Raw genomic sequence first — 27652 nt, forward strand, 5'->3', positions numbered from 1 at the left:
GTGGGATTTAAACCCATAGGCTTTGTGGGGGCCACTCTGTATAAGGGTGAATTTCACCCTTAAACCACAGCAGACTCTGTAGGCCCACGTAAAATTGCCTTTAAATTGGGGGCCACAAGAGAGCCCTGGGAAGCACAGTATAAGTTTGAGCAGCCTTGAGGCCAGGCAAGCCCTGCAGTAGCCTCAGAATACCGGTTATGCAGCAGGGTGTTAAAGCCACCTGTGACACCCCTCTCCTTGCTGCAAGCACCAGGACGGGATAACTGAGAATCAGGCCCCAAAGAAAGTGAACCAAAAGCAAAGCAAATGAAACAACCCAACCCACAACCTTCTGGCATTTCTGTCATGCAGAAAAGGCTGGTTACAGAAGTGAGTTATAATGATACCAACTGTTTGGGGTGATGAACAATCTGTATGTTGCAGCATTGCCAACTCTTGCAATATTTGGTGTCTTTCTTAAAGCCCCAGCTCCTGGAGTCAGGTGATTGCACCAGAATCTCAGCTTTCCTCCCTCCCCCTTCCCTCTAAAAAAAGAAAGTATGGGTGAAATCCTGGCCCCCTTTAAATCAATGGGAGCCTAAAGTTTCTAGCCTTAATGGCTGCAGAGAAAAGGTGGGAAATGCAACCTCTAAAGGCTCAAAACTCAGAGGGCAAAAATATATCCCTCACATTTATAATTTTTAAACCCGTCTCATAATTGTGATCACCTGGTCTGGCTTGTGACATTTCAACATTTAGGGTTGGCAAGCCTGATGAGGCAAGATTTGTCCTTTGCTACACTGATCTGTGCTTCCAAATGAATTAAATCCAGTCCAATGATGGAGGGAGGAGGAAGGGGGAGGAAATTCTCAGCTTTTAAGAAGACTACATTAAAAAATAAGTTAACCTGGAAAGCTCTTATTGGGCTTGATGCAGGAAGTGTTGGAGTCAGTCCTAGGGCCTATGTTGTGCCTGACAGACCAGATGCTCACAGTGGTCCCTTCACTTCACAACATGATAGAGAAAGCTGACTTTAATGCCAGCTTTGACATTAATAAAGCTAATGTTAAATGTATATAATACACAGGTTGAGAAAAGAGCATCTGTACATACCTATCTCATAGAGCTGGAAGGGACCCTGAAAGGTCATTGAGTCCAGCCCCTTGCATTTACTAGCAGGACCAAGTACTGATTTTACCCCAGATCCCTAAGTGGCCTACTCAAAGATTGAACTCACAACTCTAGATGTAGTAGGCCAATGCTCAAACCACTGAACTATCTCTCCCACTGGGTATAGCTTAGATTATCCACAAATACAAAGTTTGTTTTTAAAGTTATAAGATCCATATAGTGCATAATCAGCAGTAACCCAAATTTAGGTGAGTAAATTTAAGAATACAGTTTAGATATTCGCATCCAAGTAGTCGGGTATGTCACTCATGAAAAGTTAAACAGAGAGTTGGTTGTGGAAAGCACATATATCAATGAGTGGAGATTGTCCCTCAGTAATTGAGAATGAGGGTAGGTGGTCCATTTAGAAACATTCTACATGGCATTGTAAGCCCAGGGATGCAGGGTTGGGGACATGGTGTTTCCAAGCCTGTGTTGAGCAACCACCTTGCATTGTCAACCCTGGTTCACAACTGCTGGAGCCGGCCCGGGTCTCCCAGCCATGCTAACGTGTCCATCCTGCATTGCACAGACCTTCTGAGTCAGGCCAGTGGCTTGAGCTGCATCCACACTGGCTTGGACCAGGGTCACAGTGCGACTTGGGCTCTGAAACCCCCGCAGGCTCCTAGGACCCAGGTCCTGAGTGCTTGCTGACCCGAGTGGGCCTGATTTGTGTGTGGAGGGGAGGGGGGCTTGGGTTCAAACCTGAGCCAGGGTCAGGCTTAGCCTGCAGCGTGGCCATCCCAAGACCCATGGGGCGGCACTTTGCTTTCGCTGGCCCCCCTGGCCCAACTCCCGTTGCCTGCAAGGGGAGCAGCCCTCAGCCGGCCCTGAATTCCCGTGGCTGTAGCCAAGGCGGAGCCAGCCAGGCTCCCTGCCTCCGCCCCATTGGCCGGGGCAGCCCGGCGTCACCGCTTCCGCTCCCGCCCGCAGCTGGGCCACAACTGGCTGCAAAGTTTCCTCGCCCGCCCCCCGCGTCCCGTGCATGCGAGCGGAGCCCGCGGGCGCAACTTTCCGCGCGGCTTCTGCAGCAGGGAGACGGCGGCAGCAGCAACCTCTGCACCTTGCCCTCGGGGATTATAGCAAGGGCGGCGCTGCCCACGCCGGCTCCCTGGGTCGGGAGCCGAGCTCCGCGCTGGGACCTGGGGTCGTCTGTGGAGTGGGCGCTGGACCGGGGCGGGGGGAGGCATGATCTGATCCGATCCGGAGCCCGGGCGCCGCGTTGGGTCCGTTCCGCCGGCTACCTCCACCTCTCGCTGTTGTTGCAGCAGCAGCAGACGGTGTCCGCTATGGAGCGCCAGCTGTGAGAGAGGCGTTAGAAGAGGTAAGGCAGCCCCCCATCCTTTCAGGTCCTTGCATAGGTCCGCTCCTGTGTCTCTTTCCCCCCCCCCCCCTCCTAGAGCCTTTTGCAGCCCCCCACTGGATACTGGGTAGAAACCTGTTTGCATTCCCCCTCCCTGCCAACCCCCCTTCCTCCCCAGCCATGGGTTTTCCGTTCATGTGTCATTATTCAAAGTTGTGGTGTTATTCTCTCCCCCCCCCCCTCCCCGCACACACATACACATATTTTGATTGCAGGCTTCCTGCATTTCTGTGTCCCCTGAGTGGGAGCTGGTTGCACGAATAATTAAGTGCCAGGAAAAGCAGCTGCTGCTGGGAGGCCTGGGATGTATTAGGAAGTACTGCTGGCTGCGATCACGGCGCTTGTTTGGTCCCGATCCGCGGTGAGCTTGATGTTCACACTGAGAAATAAATATCTGAGTTTTCTGCTAAGCAGGCCACAGCAATTCTATAATGGTGAGGGGCAGGGTTATTAAACTTCTGGAGCTCTGCAGAGCATTTCAGGTGAACGCCTCTTACTGAGGCAGGACACGGTTCTCAATGCACAGAAGTTTCTCACCCCTCCTTTCTTCCAAAAGCGGTGTAGGTTTTGATTATGAGATGTTGCTTTAGTTTTTCCAGTCTTGGTAACGAGATCATTGTATATTGTTCCCTCTAAATAACTTGGATCTAACAGACTAAAAAACATATTTAGCTGAGAAGTGTGGAATCTGCAAAGCGCTGCTAAAACAGTCAGGTCTGGGGGCAGTGGATAAAGGCACAGAAAGGCCCATGTGAAATTGCATTTTCTCTCTGTATACAAGCCTGGCTGGTCAGATCACTTTGATGCAGGGACCCTATTTTTGTTTTGTGTTTGTACAGCGCCTAGCACTATGGGGTCCTGATCCATAACTGGGACTTCTAGGCTCTACTGAAATACAAATAATAATTCATGGACTGTAGGCCAAATTAATCTATTGTAGGCAACAACAGGATTGCCCCTGAGGTATATATGGAATAGAGTTAGAGGAATGTATACAATTATTGGGCCAAATGCAACCCCAGTGTAACACTCTTACCCTTTGCAGTCATTTGGTCCCTGATGATTTATCATAATAAGTGTACAAGTCCCTTTGTAAAGCATGCAAACAGCAGGGCTCCCTGCTCCAAACATCTGCTAATGTAAAGGTCTGATTCCTCAACTCCATTGTGTGTGTAAAGTCCATAGACATCAGAGGGAATTCCCCATGCAGAAGGTTTGCAGAGTCTGAGAAGTGCAATGTAGCTACAGTTCAATCACAGAAGCAGTTCTGGGGTACAGTCAATGAGAAGGGTCAGTGGGGGAGGATTTGCGGCAGGCGTGGGTTTGAAGGAGGGATTTGCAGCACGACCGAGCTATTTGGCCCAAGAGAGACTGTTCCTAGTGTGGGGGTTTGGCATGAGCGATAGTCATTGCAAGCCAGTAGAGCTGGGAAATATGGCATGGGTTTTTCCCTCTCCACCCAGTTATATTTGAGTGGATTGCAGCACAGAATCACTGTAGAATCATGAGTTGCGCCATGTTAGGACACACAGGTTGATGTTGCAGGAGAGTTTATTTTGCTAGCACCAAACTTCAGACAGACTGGGCTGGACTGAGAGATGACGTGTAAGGGGCTAGAAGTTCATGCCAATATGTAGACGTGAGTCTGAGGAAATCTAAATTAGTGTATCATGTAAATAGAATAAGGTGTATATCTCAACAGCTAGATAAACCTCTGAATTTGTCCCACCGTCACTGAGTTTTCTGATGACGTCCTCTTCCTCTTTATGTTTGACAAAGGATTGTTATCTGGTGTTATTTTTGCACGGAGACCTAACTTTAGTTCATTGCGAGTCAGAGGTTGCCTACAGGAGGAGTTTTGCCTGAGTAAGGACAGAAAGCCAAATGCTCCCTTCCCCTTTTGCAAGTGCAGAGCAGAGGATGTGGTTGAGGATTGTGGAGCTGTGCGCTCATAGAAGGAAGCAGGGTCCTGGAAGCATTGTAGAGGAACAAGACCTGGCCTCCAGCAGAGTTCCTAGGGTCTGTGCAGATTTTGGGTGAGCCAAGGGGTTTTTCTGGGTGAAACCACCTGCCTGTTCCACGGAGGACAAGGGGTAACATCCTTGGGTGGTAACTTGTTGAGTTTCCAGTCCCCTATGCACAGGTTGCCACAGCTCTAGGCGGGAGCTTAGTTTAGGCAAAGAGAAGTGTAGAACTGATGCCTGAGAATGCAGAAATCTTCTTAAGTTCTGCAAGAGTTGAACTCCTCTGCAGCGTTGCAGATGTTTAGCTGTATTCATGAGGAATTTAGGACGGCGACGCTGTGTTATCCAAACCCCGGAGTTTTATACTGGTTTCAGATCTGCCATGAGACGTTTGCAAAATCGGAATTCATCTGCACAGTCTATTGCATTGACAGGGCTTTGATGGCTTCTAAAAGAACCTCTGTTGGTGCCAGAATGCATGGTTGGGTAGGCCAGTCTGTTTAGTTGTGGATTTAAAGGCTCTTTTATATGTTACGTCTCTAAAATGGTTTCAGTGCCTTTAGTTTTTTCCATGTGACTTAGTTTCCCATTAGAAACCCACAGCCCCACTGTGTAAACATGCTAATAGGAGGGGTTGGGGTTTTTTTTTCTTTGAGGCAGTGAGAGGAGGTGCATCCTCCCATACGGATACAGACTGGAACCTGGACTGAAGGGACTGCCAACAGGGCGAGTGGGGCTACTTTGCTAGTAGCCACTAGATTAGGTTAAAGCTTAAGGAATGTGCTGCCTCCTCCATCCTGTCCAAAGTGCTCATGTTGTCTGCTGATGACTGGCATTATTGTACTGTTTCACTGGCTTGAAATAACTCCTGAATCTACACTCCAAAGCTTGCCTCCCCCTCCCTCCCCCCAAGGCAATGAGGTATGGAGGGTTATTCTACCTATCTGGCCCTCCCCAGGACTCTGCATGCTGACGCTGGGGACACCAGAGAAAAGACAGACTCACCCCTTCTTCCCCTCCTATGCCGGTTAGCAGGATTCAGGGACCAGGCAGGAAAGGGTAAAGGGCTTTGAGTTCCAGCTGACTTGCCCCTCCACCCATGACACACCCCAGGCTCTTAACCCTTTCCTGCCCAGTGCTTGAAACCTGCTTCAAACCCCGGAGAGGGGAGGGGTTTTAAAGCCACTCTTTTCCAGTGACTTCAGCACCCTCTTGCCCCCTCCATCCAGGGGGGTTTCAGTGGGACCAGGATTTGGCTGTAATGTTGTCGAGCCTCGGTCTAAGTATACTCGGTCTAAGTATTTCAGTTTCATATATTTTTTTTTTTTGCCCTACCTCCCAGATACCTATTAAATTACAAACTTAGAACAAAAAAATGTACAGAATGTCTGCTGTGTACCACGCAGATGGAAAAATCATTTATACAAGGATGAAGAGGGAAAATATGGAATTCAGCTTGGTTATTTTTGATTTCTCTCTGAGACCTCAAACACTATTCAGGCTTCCCAGAAAACTATATATGGCCCACTAATCCTGAGTCTAGCGGTGTATGGATTTACCATGAACCTCAGCTTTTTTTTGTTTGTTTGTTTAAAGCAACACAAGACAAAATGACTAATCCTGCTGTCTTTGTGAATCCCTTCAGGAAAGTATCAAAGGAATAATATGGCTTGCAGCTGTAAGGCCCGAGTTACCCGTTGTGGCAGAGCAGTTAGTTGGCTACAGGACTTCACACCTGCTGCGCAGCAGTGCTTGCCAGCCGAGCTTGTTTCTCTTTTGTTGCAATCATCTGTATTGAACAAGTGTTGGTTTTCAGAGCTCTCCACATGACTTAAGTGCTGCCATAAAAAATAAGATGGCGGAAAGCTCTCTGTTCCTGCCGCCCACCCCCGCAATACTTGACAGATGTGGAGCCTGCACCTAATATTACATACTGTAAAGAAATAGGGCTGGTGAGCCAATGGGATTGTCAGACTGGCTGACCTTTACTAGAGGAAGTATAAGGAGTGGGAGTTGTGTGCCATTTAGTGACTGCATGATTTGGGGCAAGTCTTACTTCTGTGGCTTAGTTTCCCTCCCATTAAAATGGTAATGGTGATACTTAGCACAGGGGGTGCTGTGAGGCTCAGCTAGTTAAAGTTGCAAAGCGCTCTGAGATCCTTGGATGAAAGCCCCCATAGGAGTGCAAAATATTCTCAGTCCTATAGAGTAAAATCTGTTCTATTTGTGGTCTGATACAGTGCCCATGAATGTGGAATCAGTGTGCCTTCTAGTGGTGCCTAAAGCATTGTGCCTAACAATTGTCCTGTGTGGTTCAGTCTCCATTCCTTTCCCTAGAAGGGGAAAGAAGAGTCCTCTTCTGTTTGGGAGGGAAGTTGTCTGTGTTTGTTTAGGGTGGTTGTTTTTTAATCTCAGCCTGCTCCTATGGGTCTCTTGGAGTCTAACATTGCGATTGGACAAGGGTGTGATTTTAATAAGGATCAACCACCAAATCACTGTGACCCAACTCTGATCTTTAATAATAATAATACAGGGACTTTAACCATTTAAGACCTTTTAAATAGGTACCCAGGCCTGCTTCTGTTGGAGTTAGTGACAAATTGTTCATTGCAGAAGTGCAGTCACACTAGCGATTGGAGGGGCAGGGAGGTTGGCAGGAGTGCAAATGCTTGAGCTTTGTAACAGCAATATGAGACACCAACCGGATAGTGAGCAGTTGGTGGGGGATGTATGCTCCCCACTCCTCATTAGCTGCATCTATGGCTCACTGATTTCAATGGGAGTAGGATTGGACCCTAGGAATGCAGCATGCAAATAGTCACATTTTATTGTAAGATTGGCCAAGCTGTGTCTGATTTCACAACCCTGTCATTCAGTGAGTCCCTTTCCTGGGGGAATACAGACAGTCCTCATCTGTACACGCAGCTTGTTACTCTAAGGCAGGGGTAGGCAACCTATGGCACGTGTGCCGAAGCCGGCACGTGAGCTGATTTTCAGTGGCACTCACACTGCCCAGGTCCTGGCCACAGGTCCAGGGGGCTCTGCATTTTAATTTAATTTTAAATGAAGCTTCTTAAACATTTTAAAAACCTTGTTTACTTTATATACAACAATAGTTTAGTTATATATTATAGACTTATAGAAAGAGACCTTGTAAAAACGTTAAAATGTATTACTGGCACGTGAAACCTTAAATTAGTGAATAAATGAAGACTTGGCCCACCACTTCTGAAAGGTTGCTGACCCCTGCTCTAAGGGCCAGCTGGGTGAACAGCTCCTTGTGCAAGGAATCCCATTGAAGTCAACGGGAGTACTGGTGTGAGGCATTGCCCCGCAGATGAAGGAAGGGCTTCACCAGCTGGCCTTAAAACTTCCCACTGCTACTCCCACTGGCTCCCCTTCCCCAGCAGCAGTGGTGGCAGGATCACAGATGTACACATGGTGCTGGTGGTGGCTGGCGTTTTAAGCACCGTCTCACCTAGACCTGCTCTAAAAAAGCTGGACGGCATGGTACCGGGAGCCCAGTGTACAGTAGTGTTACTGCTGTGGTGCCACTAAAACAGAGACTGCAACGGTGGGAAAACTTGGGGCAAAAACCAGTCTGACCTTCTCGTCCAATTCTTACTTGGGCAAATCGCCCTGGAGAAGTCCAGACGGAGCGAGGATTCCACACTGGGGCTGTCGTAGTTAGAATGAGGAGAGTTGAATTAAAGCCTCCCCTTTCTACATGTGTGGACTGGGAGATGATTAGAGGTAGGCCAAGGAGGAGAAGCAGTGGCAGTGAGGAAGGAGGGTGGAGCAGAGCTGGGAGTTTGACTCAGAGCCTGGGGAGCTGCATAGGGCAAAGTCCAACTGGTAGTGTGTGCAGTGCCTAGCGAAGAAGGGCCCGATCCTGGAAAGGGTGGGGCTACATATGGTACTAAGCAGGCATGACACCCAGTAATAAGTGCGTGCAGGATCAGGCCCTAAGAAGGGATGGACAAATCTACCCAGCCCCGGGAGGGGATTGGAGGCCAAGTGATTCTGTCCAGGGGCACGCAGCCTGGAGTGTTTTATAGCTATTGGGGCATGGAAGTTGTACATTAAAATAAGGAAAGAGGGGAGGTGTCCAGGGTTTTTAGCTAGTGGTGTGACATTTTGCCAGTTGTAGGAAAGGGGCATCTTATGATGCTGGACCTACCTGCTCTGGGAAAGGGGTGAGTGCTTTGACAAGTCCTCTTACAAAACCTCACATGAACCCAGCACTGACGAAACATGCTAGCCTGACGGCTGCAGGGAGGGAAGCCTCTGGAGTATCCAGCGACCAATAGGTCTGGGATGGGTAGCGCTGTGCAAGCTGTCCCCAAACTGACCCTTAACCCTGCCTTGGAGGGAGCTGCCACACCCAAGCCTTTGTACTTGGACCCTTGCTAGCACGCGTAACTACTAGTTAGTCCCAGCTGGGGTAGGTCTGTTGGGGCCACTAGTTCACTGGGAGATTTGTTGAGACCTACCGGACTCCTCATAGTACATGTCAGCCTCTGAACAGTGAGTTGTTTTGATATTGCTGTGTGTGTTGCACTACTCTGGCACTGTGTAAGCATGGCACTTGGCACACCATGGGTCAGCTACTCGGATGGTGTAAATCAATATAGCGCCTTTGATTTACACCAGGACTTACACTGAGGATCTGACTCCAGACAGATTCCTTGCCCTAAGTAGCTTACAATGGAAGTTAAGACTAGAACAACCCTGGGAGATGATAATGCAGAGATGTGACTGTCCTGACTTTCCGAGGTGCTACCTCTCCTCTTACCCCCCACTCCGTTCCCCCCATACACCCACTTGGCCTCTGAATACACTGTAGGGGGCTAGTTTTTGATCTGTTAAAGTCCAATGAATTGGGGCTTGGTTACCTCCAAGACCATCTCTCTCCTCCTGTGATCAGCAGAGGTGCTTGAGCTAACAGCCTTGTTTAAAAGAAACGAGGTTGCTTGCTAGCAGAGAGTTCTTGATTCTGGAACTTGTCCTGATAACCTTTAGGGCATGCTACAAAGTCTTATTTTTCACCCCCGCCCCCCACAGCCTCTCTGCAGGGGGTGAGCTGAATGATATGGGTTGGCCAAATTGGAGATAGTGCCAATAAGCGCCCAAATGTGGGAATGTGTCACTCTCTGAGTGGTTTGTGTGGGCTGCTCAGATTGAGCACAAGCCATAGATGAGATACAGAGTCCTTGGGGAAAGGCCCATTGAATAAATTAATGCACAGCTAGATAGTTGCCATTGTACATGACCCAGATTCTGTCTTTGCATTTGCATGGTTCCCATGGACTTGCTGAATGTGCCCATCCCTTTCTGTTTTATTTTGTACGGGTTCCTATACCATGTTCATCAGTTTTCAGAGTAGCAGCCGTATTAGTCTGTATCTGCAAAAAGAACAGGAGTACTTGTGGCACCTTAGAGACTAACACATTTATTTGAGCATAAGCTTTTGTGGGCTAAAACCCACTTCATCGGATGCATGTAGTGGAAAATACAGTAGGAAGATATATATATATATATATATACACAGAGAACATGAAACAGTGGGTGTTACTATACACACTATAAGGAGAGTGATCAGTTAAGGTGAGCTTTTATCAGCAAGAGAGGAAAAAGAACTGTTTGTAGTGGTAATGAAAATGGCCCATTTCCAGCAATTGACAAGGAGATATGAGGAACTGTAGGGGGGGGACACCAACCAGCTCTCCAACACCACATTCTACAAGCCATTACCCTCTGATCCCACTGAGGGTTACCTAAAGAAACTATACCATCTACTCAAGAACCTGCCTGACAAAGCACAAGAGCAAATCTGCACAGACACACCCCTAGAACCCCGAGCAGGGGTATTCTATCTGCTACCCAAGATCCATAAACCTGGAAATCCTGGACGCCCCATCATCTCAGGCATTGGCATCCTGACAGTGGGATTGTCTGGCTATGTAGACTCCCTCCTCAGGCCCTACGCTACCACACTCCTAGCTATCTTCGAGACACCACTGACTTCCTGAGGAAACTACAGTCCATTAGTGATCTTCCTGAAAACACCATCCTAGCCACTATGGATGTAGAAGCTCTCTACACCAACATTCCACACAAAGATGGACTACAAGCCGTCAGGAACAGTATCCCCGATAATGTCACGGCAAACCTGGTGGCTGAACTTTGTAACTTTGTCCTCACCCACAACTATTTCACATTTGGGGACAATGTGTACCTTCAAATCAGCGGCACTGCTATGGGCACCCGCATGGCCCCACAGTATGCCAACATTTTTATGGCTGACTTAGGGGACGAGAGCTGAGGAAGCGTTGTTCTAACACCCCTACTCTAGTTGCGCTACATTGATGACATCTTCATCATCTTGGACCCATGGAAAAGAAGCCCTTGAGGAATTCCATCATGATTTCAACAATTTCCACCCCACCATCAACCTCAGTCTGGACCAGTCCACACAAGAGATCCACTTCCTGGACACTACAGTACTAATAAACGATGGCCACATAAAACACCACCCTATACCGGAAACCTACTGACCGCTGTACTTACCTACATGCCCCCAGCTTTCATCCAGACCACACCACTCGATCCATTGTCTACAGCCAAGCTCCATGATACAATCGCATTTGCTCCAACCCCTCAGACAGAGACAAACACCTACAAGATCTCTATCAAGCGTTCTTACAACTACAATACCCACCTGCTGAAGTGAAAAAACAAATTGACAGAGCCAGACGAGTACCCAGAAGTCACCTACTACAGGACAGGCCCAACAAAGAAAGTAACAGAACGCCACTAGCCATCACCTTCAGCCCCCAACTAAAACCTCTCCAGCGCATCAAGGATCTACAACCTATCTTGAAGGACGATCCATCACTCTTACAGATCTTGGGAGACAGGCCAGTACTTGCTTACAGACAGCCCCCAAACCTGAAGCAAATACTCACCAGCAACCACATACCACACAACAAAAACACTAACCAAGGAACCTATCCTTGCAACAAAGCCCGTTGCCAACTCTGTCCACATATCTATTCAGGGGATACCATCATAGGACCTAATCACATCAGCCACACTATCAGAGGCTCGTTCACCTGCACATCTACCAATGTGATATATGCCATCATGTGCCAGCAATGCCCCTCTGGCATGTACATTGGCCAAACCGGACAGTCTCTACGTAAAAGAATAAATGGACACAAATCAGATGTCAAGAATTATAACATTCAAAAACCAGTTGGAGAACATTTCAATCTCCCTGGCCACTCGATTACAGACCTAAAAGTCACAATATTACAACAAAAAAACCTTCAAAAACAGACTCCAACGAGAGACTGCTGAATTGGAATTAATTTGCAAATTGGACACCATTAATTTAGGCTTGAAAAAAGACTGGGAGTGGATGGGCCATTACACAAAGTAAAACTATTTCCCCATGCTTATTTCCCCCCCACACGCCCCCCACAGTTCCTCCTATCTCCTTGTCAATTGCTGGAAATGGGCCATTTTCATTACCACTACAAACAGTTTTTTTTTCTCTCCTGCTGATAAAAGCTCACCTTAACTGATCACTCTCCTTATAGTGTGTATAGTAACACCCATTGTTTCATGTTCTGTGTGTGTGTATCTATCTATCTTCCTACTGTATTTTCCACTACATGCATCCGATGAAGTAGGCTATAGCCCACGAAAGCTTATGCTCTAATAAATTTGTTAGTCTCTAAGGTGCCACAAGTACTCCTGTTCTTCATGTTCATCAGTGTATATTTTGAGTGCCTTCCAGCCGTGCATCCCATGTTTGTTCTCTCCCCCACTGTCCACGGGGAGAAGTGTGTGCAGAGGTGTCTTGTTTTTCAGATTTTAAATCTGTTTGCTGGGGGGGAATGCAGTCTCCTAGCCAACCAGAGACGGTAGGGAGCATTGCCTACACTTTTGTGGAAGCCCACACCCCAACACACGTGCCTCCAAAGGCAGCGTCTGTGGCCAACTTTCCGGAGAGCTCAGCAGTGGGGACTGGCAGAAGCCCACCCTTCTAGGTCTTGCTCAGTGGCCTAAATTGTGTCACTGAACATCCCCTCATCCTCACCACCCTTCTTTGGCCAGATTCAGGTGTGTCGTTGGCAGACTATGAAGGAGTCCTCTCATTCAGAGATGGGGAGAGGGAAGACTTCATGCAAAGACAGACTGACACCTGAGGGGTGCAGGCAAACCATCTGCGTATCTCTCCTGTTTATCTCTAGTTTGAGTCTGAGAAGCATCAGTAAATGAAATCTAGTTCTTTCTAAGCCCACGCTGTGGGAAGCTTACGTCCATTTGCCGCAACATTGCGGGGCTTGAAAAATTTACTCGATCCTTGCTAGTCAGAAGAATAAATCTGCTAGCCAGGGACTGAATAAAAATAGTGTGAATGGGGGGGGCCACCGGTGAGGTTCATAGGTAATGCCCTGTTGAGAGGCCCGTTTCGCCACCGGAAGCTGATGGGAAGGTGCTGAGATTCGTACAAGGCTGATGCCTCTGGTCTCTGCTTTTGAATCAGGCTCAGGCTAGTACGTGTCTGGTAATGTGGAGCCATACTCCGGCTTGTGGAATAGGATACGGCATTGTCTCTCTCTTTCCTTCTCCTCCTCCCCATCCTTAGCCTCCCCTCTGTTGCTTCCCTGCCTCCCCCCTCGGCTGCTGCGGAGGGTGATGTTTGGATCTGGAGTGGGTTTGGACTTGGGCTTTGTGCTCAGCTTTGAGGGCAAATGAAGGCTAGTGTTCAGGTCTGGTTATTTGGGCGAGGCTTGAACCAGCACCAGGAAATGACACTGCTCCCTGTTTGGGATCTGTCCTGGAGCCAAAACTGATGGGGCAGGAATGGATCTGGGATTCCAGGGTATTTGGGCTGAAATTCTGTTTTTGTTTCTAAACAGATGGCCCAATCTGCTTTTTTAAAAATAAAATGTAGAGAATCTGTCTGTGTGTGAGAAAAGTCAGTTGCTTACCTGGCATTACCAAAGCAAGGAGATGTTGCTTCCCATGACTCATGGAATGCACTGTAGGCTCTCCTAAGAATGGGTGAGCTCATTATTTTGGCTGGGACTTGGCATCTGGTTTCCTTAGCAATCTTTGGCGGGGAGGAGGGGCGGCTTGTAGGAAGGATGGGGCTGCAGGAAGGGATTTCCAAACTTGTTTCTTCGCATGAGTGGTGTGAAATCTTGGACTCGGCTAGAGTGAAACACAGAAGGTTTTGTGCATCACTAACTTTATGGAAAGGCTTGTAGATTTCATATCCCTTTCATTTTCTTAGGGCTTGTCTACACTACAACAGCGCCCATGTAGTGCTTCAGTGTAGACACTACCTATGCCGACGGGGAGAGATTCTCCTGTTGGCATAGGTAATCCACCTCCCCGAGAGGTGGTAGTTAGGTTGAGAGAAGAACTCTTCCATCCACCTTGTGCTGACTACGCAGGGGGTTAGGTGAAAAATCCGCACCCCAGAGGGAGATAGCTCTACCAATGTAAATTCCTAGTGTAGACCAGTGTATCTTATTTATTCACGCTGTGTCTTACTGGGGGGGGAGGGAGGGGTACTAGATAACATGATGGAACTGGATCCCATGTGTTCCAAACAGTTGTTGATCTAGGCAATTAATTGAAGAAAAGTAGAGAAGCAATTTTATTTATTTATTTAGCAAATCTACCGATCATAGATCATGCGGAAACAGCAAATAGAATCACAACAGCATGGATTGAAATAAAATGTTTGCTGAAATATGAGATGGCTGGTTTTAGCAGATTGTAAGAAGAAGCTGCATCAACACAGTGTATGGGAGACTAGCAAAAGGATTAAGTTTCTTTTCTGCAGTGTTGGGTTAGTACATTTCTCAGTTCCTTCTCTGTGGGTATATAAGGCCTGATTCTCTTTAGTGTAAACCAAAAACGACACCACTGCAGTCAAGCAAATTAAAATGGAGTAAGACTAGTGTGAGAGGAGAATCAGGGCTATAATAGTCACATGATATTCTGGATCGTGAAGAGTCCAAAAATTCTTTATGAACTCTACAAACGGGATTCTCTTCAGCGGAATGCAGCTACCTCTGGAGTGGAAGATCAGCTGGTTAACAGAGCCTAGCAACGCATCTTAGAACTGGAAGTGAGGCTAAAATAGGGAAAGAACAAGTTAAAAATTACTTAAACAAATTAGATGTTTTCGTCGCCAGGACCTGATGAAATACATCCTAGAATACTCAAGGAGCTGACTGAGGAGATATCTGAGCCATTAGTGATTATCTTTGAAAAGTTGTGGAAGATGGGAGAGATACCAGAGGGCTGGAAAAGCACAAATATAGTGCCCATGTATAAAAAGGGAAATAAGGACAACACGGGGAATTACAGACCAGTCATCTTAACTTTGGTACCTGGAAAGATAATGGAGCAAATAATTAAACAATCAATTTGTAAACATCTAGAAGATAATAACATAAGTAACAGTCAGCATGGATTTCTCAAAAACCAATCATGTCAAACCAACCTAATAGCTTTCTTTGACAGGGTAACCAGCCTTATGGGGTGTCGGGAGGGGGGAAGCGGTAGATGTGGTATATCTTGACTTTAATAAGGCTTTTGATACTGGTTCACATGACCTTCTCATAAACAAACTGGGGAAATACAACCTAGATGGAGCTACTATAAGGTGGGTGCATAAGTGGTTGGAAAACTGTTCCCAAAGAATAGTTATCAGTGGTTCACAGCCAGCTGGAAGGGCATACTGAGTGGGGTTCTGCAGGGATCAGTTCTGGGCCTGGTTCTGTTCAATATCTTCATCAATGATTTAGATAATGGCATAGAGAGTACATTGATAAAGTTTGCAGATGATACCAAGCCGGGAGGGGTTACAAGTGCTTTGGAGGATAGGATTAAAACTCAAAGTGATCTGGAGAAATGGTCTGAAGAAAACAGGATGAAATTCAATAACGACAAATGCAAAGTACTCCATTTAGGAAGGAACAATCCGTTAAGACAAAATGGGAAATGGCTGTCTAGGAAGGAGTGCTGCAGAAAGGTATTGGGGGGTCATAGTGGATCACAAACTAAATATGAGTCGAGTTTAACACCACTGGAAAAAACAAAAGCAAGCCTAATTCTTGGATGTATTAGCAGGAGTGTTGTAAGCATAGGCGCCAACTCCGTGGGTGCTCCAGGGCTGGAGCACCCATGGAAAAAAATGGTGGGTGCTAAGCACCCACCAGCAGCCCCCCTATTAGTGCCTCCACCCCCAGTGCCTCCTGCCCGCTGGTGGCCCCACTGATCAGCGTCTCCCCCTCTCTCCCAGTGCCTCCCACTGGCTGCAGATCAGCTGTTCTGCGGTGTGCAGGAGGCGCTGTGGGGGAAGGGGAGAGGGCGGGAAGTGGGGATGGAAAGAAGTAGGGCGGAGGTGGGGGTTTGGGGGAAGGGGTGGGGGCAGGGCCTGAGGTGGAGACGGGGGGGGGGCGCACTCCCTGCACATTAGAAAGTCGGCGCCTATGGTTGTAAGCAAGACATGAGAAGTACTTCTTCCATTCTACTATGTGCTGATTAGGTCTCAACTGGAGTACTGTGTCCAATTCTGGGCGCCACATTTCAGGAAAGATGTGGACAAATTGGAGAAAGTCTAGAGAAAAGCAACAAAAATGATTAAAAGTCTAGAAAACATGATATATGAGGGAAGATTGAAAAAACTGGGTTTGTTTAGTCTGGAGAAGAGAAGACTGAGCAGGGACATAACAGTTTTCAAGTACATAAAAGGTTGTTATGAGGAGGGAGAAACATTATTCTCCTTAACCTCAGAGGATAGGACAAGAAGCAATGAGCTTAAATTGCAGCAAGGGAGGTTTAGGTTGGACATTAGGAAAAAACTTGCTAACTGTCAGGGTGGTTAAGCACTGGAATAAATTACCTAGGGAGGTTGTGGAATCTCCATCACTGGAGATTTTAAAGAGCAGTTTAGACAGAAGCCTGCCAGGGATGGTCTAGGTAATATTTAGTCGTGCCGGGGAGTGGATTAGATGACCTCTCAAGGTCCCTTCCAGTCCTATAATTCTATGATTATCTAGGATTATGAAGGTGCAATTCTAGGTAGGTAGAGGGCAGTTGGGATGTATCCAGAACATTGGCTTTAGCGCTCCTGTCTCTTGCTGGAGACTGAAAAGCGGTGGCAGCATTTAAACCATGCTTGAGGTAGGGCTTGTAAAGATCCATGTATGTAGCAACACTAGCTGGCATCAAACACTTAATTGGCGTTGATGGAAATCTTCTTCTGTGCATGTATTCTACTAGCCCTTTTTCTGTGACTAAACATCCCAGGTATGACTGGTAGAAACATGCCCCATGTGTCTGGTTCTCCACTGAGTACAGGAGATCCTTCGTGGAACAGCAACGCAGCACGGTGACTGGCCAACAAGCAGGCAAGGAGTTAACAGTGAACAATGTTACTGAACAGGTTTATATTTACTTCCTTGTGATCCTAAAGATGAGATAATTTCGAAATCCGACAACATTTGCCAGTAAAGAATGAGGCTTCCTTTTCATGCTTATGTGCATATCCTGCAAGACAGGAACAGCTGACTTATCTCAGCCTAGGCAGTGAGTGGAAAGCAAAACTTTTATACTTTAAGAACTGGCAGGGCCAGATTCTTAGCTGGTGTGAATTGGTGTAATTCATTGAAGACACTGGTACTATATTCACTTACATCAGCTGGATCTGGGCCTGAAGATGTTGCCTTAAACTACACTGCTCAAAAAGAACACTTAAGAACATAAAGCTGTCTTTTTTAAATCCCCCAAATTGCTTTTTAAGCTGAGGTTTTTCATGGCTGCCCCCATATATATATATATATATATATATATATATAATTTGAAAAATACCAGGATCTCGGTGATTTACAAATCCTGTTGAATTAAGCCTCACAATAACCTAGTGAAGGAAAGAAGCAAAGGCTTGTTTGGCTGTTGTTTATTTGTATTGCAGTAGGACCTACCAGCCCTAGCCATGATCAAGACCCCATTGTGCTAGGTGCAGCACAAACAGAGTACAGAAAGAGGGTCCCTGCCCCAAGGAATTTACAATCCAACTGTTCTTGTGTTCTTCCAATCCTGGGAATATTTTCACTAGTTAGAAGCACTTTAAGTGCTTTATTTGTGCTCTGAGCACCCAAGCTGGCTTGCTTCTTGAAAGCTGTGGAGTCTGATGTCGCATACACTGGTGTAAATATAGAGTAACCCCGATGAAGTCAGAGTTACAGTTGCATGGTGCGCTGCAGCCCTCTTGCATCACCCATGTGACTAACCGTTGGGCTAGACCCTGAGCTGTGGCTGAGGAGAAAGAGGTGGATAGGGTTGCAAAAGTGGCTTCAAGCCACCTGTGTGCTCACCCAATTCAGTGTAGTACAGCCCTGGTGCCCAAATCCCTTTTATTCTGTTCTGGCTCTTACTAGGTTGTGAAGAGCATGTATCTGAGAGGTTCATGCCAGCAGCCTCTGGCCCCAATGGACCATCCTGGCAGCCCGAGATCACTAAGATGCAGGGATATCCCGGCCATGCTGCCTGCAGGGAGGGGCTCAGTGTAGAAGTTACTGTGGTAGCTCTGTGCCACCCAAAGTTCTGATCTAGAGCCCTGCAGCGGAACCAGGAACCCACGAGTTCCACGGGACCCACTGCCATTATAGCGGGAGCAGGTAAAATGTACTTTGCAGACGGGAATAGATGGGGGGGGGGGGGGGGGAGAAACAGACTGCAGTAATTTGCGGGAAAACACTAAATCTCTCCTCAGTTTGTCCTAAATAGAATTTTAGCAATGGAAAGCAAGTTTTCTCTCTTTTTTTTTTTTTTTTTTTTTTTAATAAAGGTTTTAATACTTAAACTTGAGTGAGGATAGAAAGAGATTTGATGTCTTATAACAGGAGTTAAAGTATTTTTTTTACATGGTTGAAGCAAGATTTGTTTTATTCTTTTAGTAGTAAAAATTCTTTTTTTTTTTTAAATAATATGCCAATGGTTTTGTTTTGTTTTGGTTTTTTTAGTAGCATGGGGGAATCTGTCTCTCTTGTGGGATCTAAGGCTTTTGCAGGTGGGAGCGAGATAAAAGCGCAAGAAATAATGCGGGAGCAGGTGGGAGTGGGATTAAAAAAACAGTCAAGCGCAGAGCTCTAGTCAAATCCTGCGATGGCCAGGTAAGCCAGTGCTTTGCACTGGTAGTGCAACACAGAGCTGCTGTAATCCAGCCCATTGGGTTTCATTCAGTTGCACCTACATTGACACCAATATGCCTGATTCTCCACTGCCCAGCATCTTGCATAGTTATTTACACCTGGACCAAGTAGGTGCAGACCACTTATCTAATCAGAAGGATAATGTTTTACACCCACTGTACCTAGATGTAAATGACCTACTCAAAGGGCAGGGGAAATGGAGAATCAAGGCTGTGGAACTTAAAAACAGCCAGGAAATAAATACAATTTCCCATGTTAATGGCACTCACAGGTAATTCGGTTTGAGGCAAAGTTCTCCTTTTTTAGAGCCTTAAAAAACCTACTGGAAAGTACATCATAATTAAAACAGAACATCCCAACTCCTGCAAACCTTACTCAAATGAGTAGTTTTTACTAGGGTGGCTACTTATATGAGCAAAGTTTAAAGGATCCGGGCCTTTTAAGCATAAAAAAAATACACAAAGCAATGGCCAGTCCCGTTCTAGATACGCATTGTACTGAATTGAGTAGGCTTGGTGTCTGTGTATCCATTGCTGGACCGACTCAGAAATACTCAACTGTGTGCTGTAGGTGATCTGTGGCTAGCAACTAAAGCAGATTCTTAAGGGATTAAGTCCTATGCTTTTTGATGCTGTTCTATTGCTGCTGCCGCTGTGAAGTTGTGAGTGGCCGTGGCTTGCAGCAAAGTAACAATAGTGAAGACCACAGATATTTTGTCATATAAATGGATTAAACTGAATACGTGTCATGCAGGCTGAGAAGTACACATGGGGTCTCTCTCCCTGCTTGCCAATCAGAGAGGACCATGTCTCTCTCACTAAGTCCAGTTCTGCTCAGCAATCCTACTCCTCTTTCCAGCAATGTATCTCCCTCTTGTACCGTCCCCGATCCTGCATTCCTTGCACGCTCAGAACTCCCACTGACTTCAGCGGGAATGGAGGTTGTGCACGCTTTAGCATGTGGCTTCTTTAACATTCTAGGAATAAACTAATTTTGATGAAGTAGGTGGCTTTAAAAAATAGAAAGCCTTTCAGTAGTGAAGGGTCAGCTAAAGCCAACTAGCCGTGTGCGTGGCTGGCCAGATTCCATTTGCTGTGATGTATGATGATGGTATATGAAGGCTCTCGAAGGACATGGTGGAAAGGTGCTAGTGGAAAAGCTGTTGCTATGACGAATGGCTCAGTGCTGGAATTTGAACTGTCAACTTCAAAACTATCAACACTACTTCATTTATTCCTTTGCTTACAATGCTGAACCGCTGTAGGGCCTCTTGTTTTAATTTCTCCTCCTTACTGACTTTACCAAAAAAATAAATTGTAATTCCACAGTCTGAGCTGGCTCCAGCGAGGTGCCGAAAACCCTCCCTTCCCCCGGACATCAGTGATGCTTGAGTGTGCTCAGACCCATGCGGGACTGAACTCACTAACATTTTACAAAAAGGGGCCGATTCAGGAAAGAACTTGGGTGTATGCCGAACTCCCACACTAGGACTTATGTGCATGCCTAAACTTAAGCACTTGCTTATGTGCATTCCTGCATCAGGATTGTCCATTGGGTTTTGCGCTAGTATAGCTCCATTAGTTTCATTGGAGAAACACCTAGTTTACACCAGAGTAAGTGAGATTATTATCTATATTGCAGGCAAGGCTTTTAAGCTCAAGTTTAATCAGTGCCATAAGCAAGCTATAGTTGTATCTGATTGTTCAACCACTGACAGTGTGTGCCCACACCGGTGATGCAAAATGGGCCCTTCAACTGGTTCAGCATTGCATGTACTTCGAGGCAGTTTAATCTTGTCCATGTCTGTTATATAACTTCCTGGAACCTTGAAAATAATATTGAATAATGCTTAGAACTGTACATCGTCAAAGCACAGTACAAAGAGTAACTGACCAATTCTCGCCTCTCTCTAATAAGTGACCTAGTTTTTCAGAGGTGTGAAGTACCTGCTGCTCCCATTGACTTCACTAATAGGACTTGTTGGTGCTATTCAGCTCCTCTTAAAATCAAGGACTCTTTCCATCGATTACCATGGGCTTTGGATCAAGGTCTTACTGAGGTCTCTCCTCATGTCTGACTCTCTAAGCAGCCTGACAACATGTAGCTTTAGTATCTCTGAATGATGGCACTTCTAGGGCATATGCAAACACAAAACTCCATGTCTTTTGTCCTTGGAAAAGGTCTATAAAGTGTTTATAATGGGTTTCCCTCCTTCCCTGCCCACCCGATTTCTGAGCTCAGTTCAGCTATGTCGACATTAGCGTCCCAGAGAAGCATTCAGCATGTAGCCAGCACATTGCACGGCTTCCTGTGTTTGTGTGGGCAGCCTGCCAGAAAGCAAGGGCATTCTCTCCTGGCGCTGGAGCTGTTGCTGGTGTTGCGGAAGAAAATGGAAATCTTGGTGCCATTCATCCCTGGGGTTAGTGAGACACTTTCCGGAGTGTCTTGATTATTTAATACCCTTTGTTTGCTGCCAGAGCTTTAAATCAAGCCCTCGGAGTGTAGTTTCCCCACCATATATCCTTGGTGTCTCAGTGCAAGACGCCAGTCCCTGGAAGGGAGCAGAAGTGATCTCCTTGGGTCCTCTTTGTCTGCTGAAGGGAATGGCTCTCCTTCCTCCCCGAATCATATTGTCCCCAAGTACTTAGCCAGCAAATAGGGAGAGGGAACATTCTGAGTGGTTAAAGCACAGGGCTGGGAGCCAGGTGATCACTAGAGGATGGCTGGATTTGTAGTTAAGGCCCTGGTTTGGGATATTTAACTGTGGGACATAAATGGCTCCCATGACTGTAGTATCTGAGCACCTCCCACTCTTTAATATATTGATCCTCACCGCACCCTTATGAGGCAGGGCAGTGCTGTTATCACCATTATATAGGTGAGGACCTGAGGCACAGAGCGGTCAAGTGTCTTGCCTAAATCGGGAAGTCTGTGGCAGAACAGGGAGTTGAACCTAGGTCTCCTGAGTCTGCTAACCACAGGACCATCCTTCCTTTACAGGAGAGCTAGGTTCTGTTCCGCACCTCTAGTGCAGTGTCCTCGGGCAAACCGTTTTTAATCTACCCTGTTCCTAAATTGCCTGGCCGTAGAATGGAGATAATAATACTCCTTCCATCACAGGGCTTTTGTGAGAATAAATTCATTGAGGCTGATGTGGTGCTTAGATACTACCTCAGTAGATCTGCTACCCCAGAGAAGTGTGATCAGTAGACTGGGGCTCAGTTTTCATTCGTGACTGTGCTATGGATTCACTGTCTGACTTCGGGCAAGTCGCTTAATCCCTCTGGGCATCAGTGTCCCCCATCGTTAAAGTGGGGCTAACAATCCTTGCGCCCTTTTATCAGAACACAGAGATATCTGGATGAAATGTGCTATGTATTATCTGTGTTCTGTTCCTGGCATTGCCACGGATTACCTAGATGGCCTCGCGTGAGTCACAGGCTGTCGTTTTCAAAAGCAGCTACCGATTTTGGGTGCCTGAATTTTTCGCATGCTCTGCTTGAGACTCCTCTGGTCAAAATGCCGAGCGCTTACAACTCTTGCTGAAGTTAGTGGGAGCTGTGGGGCTGAGAGCCTCTGACAAGCAGTCCCTAGGGATTCTCCAGTCGGGCACTCAAAAATGGATGCAACCCAAATGCCTACTCACTCCTGGGCCTCTCCTTGTTTACCCATCTGTAAAATGGAGAGCACAATCTCCATAGGGATGTTAGGAGGCTTCTTTCATTCATATTTGTAAAGCAAAGCATCTTGGGATGGATGGCAATGGACAGTGTGACGTTTGCTAGACTAGGTTACCTGCCCTCCCTAGAGTTTCAAAACCTCTCAGTAGGTAAAGTTACCATGGACACTGATAGTTCCCAATAGTGTCTAGTATGGTTGGGTGCTTGGTGTGGCCACTTCTGTGACATGTGTTGCCTCCTTGGCCTGTAAACTTCCATTCAGATAGACCATTGGGGTATGTACAGTACTGGGTCAAAGCATGTTCTTTTCTCTTCGTAACTTGTAGACCACGCTGAGTTAATGTACTGTACGTGTCTATTGGGTCGTGCTAGCGTGTTCCACAGTTCCACCCAGGCTTGTTGGTTAATCATGTATGGCATATTTTTGGTATGTTTCTTCATATACCAAAAGCAAACTGATACTTTGAGACTGAATGGTGTTAGTTTTAGGTCAAGAGGAGAACAAAAAATAGTCTTGATGAAAGAGCAGAATCTGTGTGTCTTCTATAGTAATCTGTGATGGGATGAGCACGCAGCCTAGTTGTCCATCTCAGCAGACAGCAGAATACTTAATAGCGTTGCCAGGTGTCCGGTTTAACATCCGGTCGAAAAGCTACCATCTGGTAGCTCTGGTCAGCACTGCTGACTGGGCCGTTAAAAGTCCGGTTGGCGGGGGGCTGGGAGGCTCCCTACCCGGCTCCCTTGGGCTCACCGGAAATGGCAACATATCCCTCGGCTCCTAGGCGCAGGGGCGGCCACGCAGGGCTCTGTGCGCTGCCTCCACCCCGAGCCCCGACTCCGCAGCTCCCATTGGCTGGGAACCATGGCCAATGGGAGGTGCAGGAACGGTGCCTGCGGGTGGAGACAGTGTGCAGAACCGCATGGCCACGCCTCTGCCTAGGAGCCGAGGGACATGTCGCCACTTCCGGGGAGCTGCCCAAGGTGAGCGCTGCCAGGTGCCTGCATCCTGAACCCCCTGCCCCAGCTCGGAACCCCCTCCCACACAAACCCCTTGACCCCAGCCTGGAGCTCCCTTCTGCACCCCAAACCCTTCATTCCTGGCCCCACCCCCGAGCCCACAACCCCCAGCCCAGAGCCCGTACCCCCTCCCATGAGCGACTGAGTGAGGGTGGAGGAGAGCGAGTGACAGAGGGAGGGGGGATGGAGTGACCGGGGGTGGGGCCTCAGGGAAGGGGTGGGGCAGGGACCGGGACAAGGGTGTTTGGTTTTGTGCAGTTAGAACGTTGGCAACCCTAATACTTAGAGATTTAAAGATGCAGCATGCAAGAACAGAGTCCTACGAGCAAAATACACCACATTTTTACCTTCAGCATTTAACAGATGATTTTTCTCTCATTTACTTTAATGTAAATCTGGATTAACTCCGCTACAGTTGGTATTGCAAACACGAGAAGAATCATGCCCGTCTTTTGGTAATGATCTATTGATCAGCATCTCTGTCATGAAGTGTTTTTCCTTGTTTTGCAAGAAAGAATTAAAAAAAAAAAACAACTCACCCATCTGACTCATGGCAGTGTCTTTTTTAAAGTGTGCTGGACAAGACGCAGTCGCGAACAGTCTGACCTGTTTGACCTCACCAGTCAATTAGAAAGGTACATGGTGATCAGCCCAATCTGAACAGACTAGGGAATTGGAACTGTAGCTCACTTAAAAAGGTTGCTGTTGTAAGATACAAAATGAGATGCCACCAAGAGGGACTATTGATCTAGGGGGAGGAGGGTGTTGATGAAGGATGACTGTGTTAAAAAAGGATGATGGCTGGCCTGAGAAATTGCTTGCAATATTTGAGCTTTTCCTCAGCGTGCTGTCAGCAAGATACGGAAGAAGGGAAGAGAAAGTGGGTCAGTTAACAAACACACTGATCTTGTGAGATAGCAAACAACTTTCGGTATCTGATGTTAACTGAGAGCAACTACTGCTGAGGCCATATTGTTTCTTCAATTGCCAAGTGCCTCTTGTCTTTAATGAGGATTGACACCCCCAACTCTTCACCCCCAGCATACAAACAGGTTTCAGGGAGTCACCATCACCCCTCTTTTCCTTATGGCGCGATGGGGGGGGAGGCAGGTCTTGAACTTTTTGGACTCAAAACTCTTCTGTTGTAACATAGAGTCACTTATGGAAACGGCTGAGACCCACTGACCTAAGTTATAAGCTCTTCAGGGCAGAGATAGTGTTTGTACATCATCTAGTACAATGGGGGCCCCGATCCGTGACTGTGGGACTTCTAGGCACTACTGAAGAAATAATAAGACCACTTTGGAATTTCAGCAAGTGCAAACTGCAGCTTTCCACATTCATAGCAGAGTTCATCCCCCACAGCCACGTTACACCCGTGTTCTGGGTGTTCATGGAGCCTGATCCCATTCAGATCTATGGGAGTCTTTCCACGGATTTCAGCAGGTATTAAATGAGGCTCATAAAGCCCCATATTGCATGGATCGTAGCGTTCTCAGAGACCAGGCTGAGATGATCAAAGCTGGGTAGGGGATTTGGATGCCTACTTCCCATTAATTTCATTAGGAGTTGGGCATCAAAATCCCTTTGACAAGCTCAGCTCACAGGCCTGATTCTGCATTCTGTTACATCAGTTTGGTGCTGTTTTTGGAGGCAATGGAATTACAACAGCATAGAACTGGTGCTCTAAAGTAGAGATGCAGGCCCTAACACTCTCTCTGGGACCATTTCTGGCCCCGGTGAGAAATGAAAGTTGGGAGTTGCTCTCACTGAAATGTCTTCGTCAGTGTCGGATCCAAAAAGTCTTTTGGAAGGATACAAAAAACTTTGTGGGGACACTTTTTTGCATCATGAAAAATTTAAATTCAGAATGGGAATTTTAGTGTGTAGGTGGTTGTGTGTATTTTTTTTTTTTAAGTGCCTACCTCCCCTTTTCCTGTGGAGAACAAGGGTTAGAAAGGGAAGGAAAAACAATTCCTGAAAAAGACACCCCTCCCCCTCCAAAAAAAATTTCAAATTGAAATGAATAAATCTTGTTTTGATTTTTAAAAAAAATCCTGAGAAGTGTTTTTGTTTTGGTTTTTTTTATGGGGAGAGGGAGAGGACAATTCCTCCTCTCCCTCCCCCTGCCCCCCCAGACAATATCTTTTTTCAGTCAGCCTTAGCCGGAAGTGCCTCCATTAAAATCAGTGGGGATGCTCTCAATTTCCACTGGTGTAGCTCACATCTGCACTGTGCCCCTTCTATGCCATCTACACAAATACTCGTCTGAAGGCACAATCTGGCCCTATGTGAAAGCAAAAAAACCAAACCAGAGCAGCATTTTTCATCGGCATTAGGCTTTCCTCCTGAGAAGAGACGTTCCCTTTCTGAGCCAATTACAAATCTTCCAGATCCTCAGCTGGTGTAAACCGACAACTCCATTGATGTCAAAGGAGCTGTGCCAGGTTACACCTGAGGATCTGGTTCATTTATACCTAGTCACTTTAATGCCTGATAGAAAGCAGCATTTAAAGTGTGCATAATTGAGCTGCTTTTTAGAAGCAGCCTTTTTATAAGTCCCACTTAAGTATATAATTCGTTCCGTTTGGTTGGCCATTCAGGGTAGCCCTTTCCATGTAACAAACTAAAGAACGCTGAGAACTAAACTGTACGTTATGGAAGGTATAATGCAAGCAGAGAGCCCAGCATGTGTCAGACCTGTGGCCTGAAACGTCACTTGCCTTAGTTTATTTGAACCTTTTTGTTTTCCATTAGCCTTGACCTGAGAGGTCCCTGGAATTTTTCAGTCCTGATGAATCTAGAGACGGGTTCTGCCTTTTGGAAAAAGCAACAGAGAGTCCTGTGGCACCTTTAAGACCAACAGATGTATTGGAGCATAAGCTTTCGTGGGTGAATGCCCACTTCGTCGGATGCAGGCATTCAGGCAGTGGGCATTCACCCACTAAAGCTTATGCTCCAAAACATCTGTTAGTCTTAAAGGTGCCACAGGACTCTCTGTTGCTTTTTACAGATCCAGACTAACACGGCTCCCCCTCTGATATCCGTTCTGCCTTTTGTTACGTATGGCTCACGTTTCCAGAAATTTCTGATCTCTATGGAACCGCAAGAGCGGTCTCATACACTAGTGTGTATATTACTAACTATTCCATCAAAGTTAATGGAGTTACACTAGCGTAAGAGGAAATTCAGGCTGAACATAATTTATTGGAACAGTTTCTACTACTTCTCTTATAAATCTGCACGCAGGGGGTGGATTTTAAATCATGTCCTTTTCCAAATCATTGGAAGGTGATATGTCTTATTGTTGCCTGTTCAAGCTCTCACTTTATGCTCATAGTGTGAAGTAGTCAGCAGGGTGGTTTATGTACTGGGTTTCTCTATCTGAGTCACTGAAGCCATAGCTTTGATTCCTGGTTGGGTTGCATCATTCTTTGGAGGTAGATGGAGTCCCATGCAGTTGCAATGTGTGTGTCATTTGAAACACGTCATTTTAAAAACACAGCATCAGTCCATCCAAAGTAGCACATTTGAAATTTTGTCGTGTGTACTTCTCTAGGGTGACCAGATGTCCCGATTTTATAGGGACAGTCCCGATTTGGGTTTTTTTTTCTTATATACACTCCTATTACCCCCCACCCCCTGTCCCGATTTTTCACAGTTGCTGTCTGGTCACCCTAGTACTTCCATGTAGCTAAGAGTTTGCATGGTTAAATACAAGCAAGCAGGCTGCCCTGGTGCAAGCAGGCTGCATGTGTATTGCTTAGCAACCTGATTTGTGAGCCCAACTAAAGTGCTTTATCTTGTAACCCTAAGTCAGGCACATAATTCTTACTTGTGTGAATCCCACAGAGGTCATTGGGTTTGCTCATGAGAGTCAGGCTTGCAAGACTGGGCTCAGTTTGCATGCAAATGTTCAAAATGTTCTGTGCTGAAGAAAACACAGACCTACAACCCCCAAAAGCCCATAACTCCATGCTCAAAAATACAGGTGCATCATTTTGGGCTCACCCATCTGGAAGCTGCTTTGGAAAACATGAGCAGCATGTTCCATGAGTGTAGGAATTTGCACCAGTGAGCTTTGCCAAAATGTACTCCCTCCCCCCAGTGTAGCACAACCTGCTGTGCATCGGGCTGCTGCCCTCCACCCCAGAGATGGCTGCATTTCCATGAGGCTGTGTGCACTGTAGTTTGTAGAACAAAACTAGAATGTTATAGGTACCCGGCTGG

At 46.6% G+C, this 27652-nt stretch overlaps 1 protein-coding gene across 1 annotated transcript in view; it reads left to right on the top strand.

The window, feature by feature from the left end:
* The first annotated feature begins 2134 nt into the window (after nucleotides 1-2134).
* The window catches only part of LOC135873869 (mitogen-activated protein kinase kinase kinase 3-like), a 116101-nt gene continuing 90583 nt past the window's right edge, over nucleotides 2135-27652 (top strand). Inside the window, exons 1-2 of the mRNA XM_065398479.1 lie at nucleotides 2135-2264; nucleotides 2418-2473. Coding sequence (XP_065254551.1) covers nucleotides 2135-2264; nucleotides 2418-2473 — 186 coding nt within the window. The remainder of the gene's footprint in view (nucleotides 2265-2417; nucleotides 2474-27652) is intronic.

This window comes from Emys orbicularis, chromosome 2, assembly GCF_028017835.1.
Source record: "Emys orbicularis isolate rEmyOrb1 chromosome 2, rEmyOrb1.hap1, whole genome shotgun sequence".
In the NCBI taxonomy this organism is placed as follows: Eukaryota; Metazoa; Chordata; order Testudines; family Emydidae; genus Emys; species Emys orbicularis.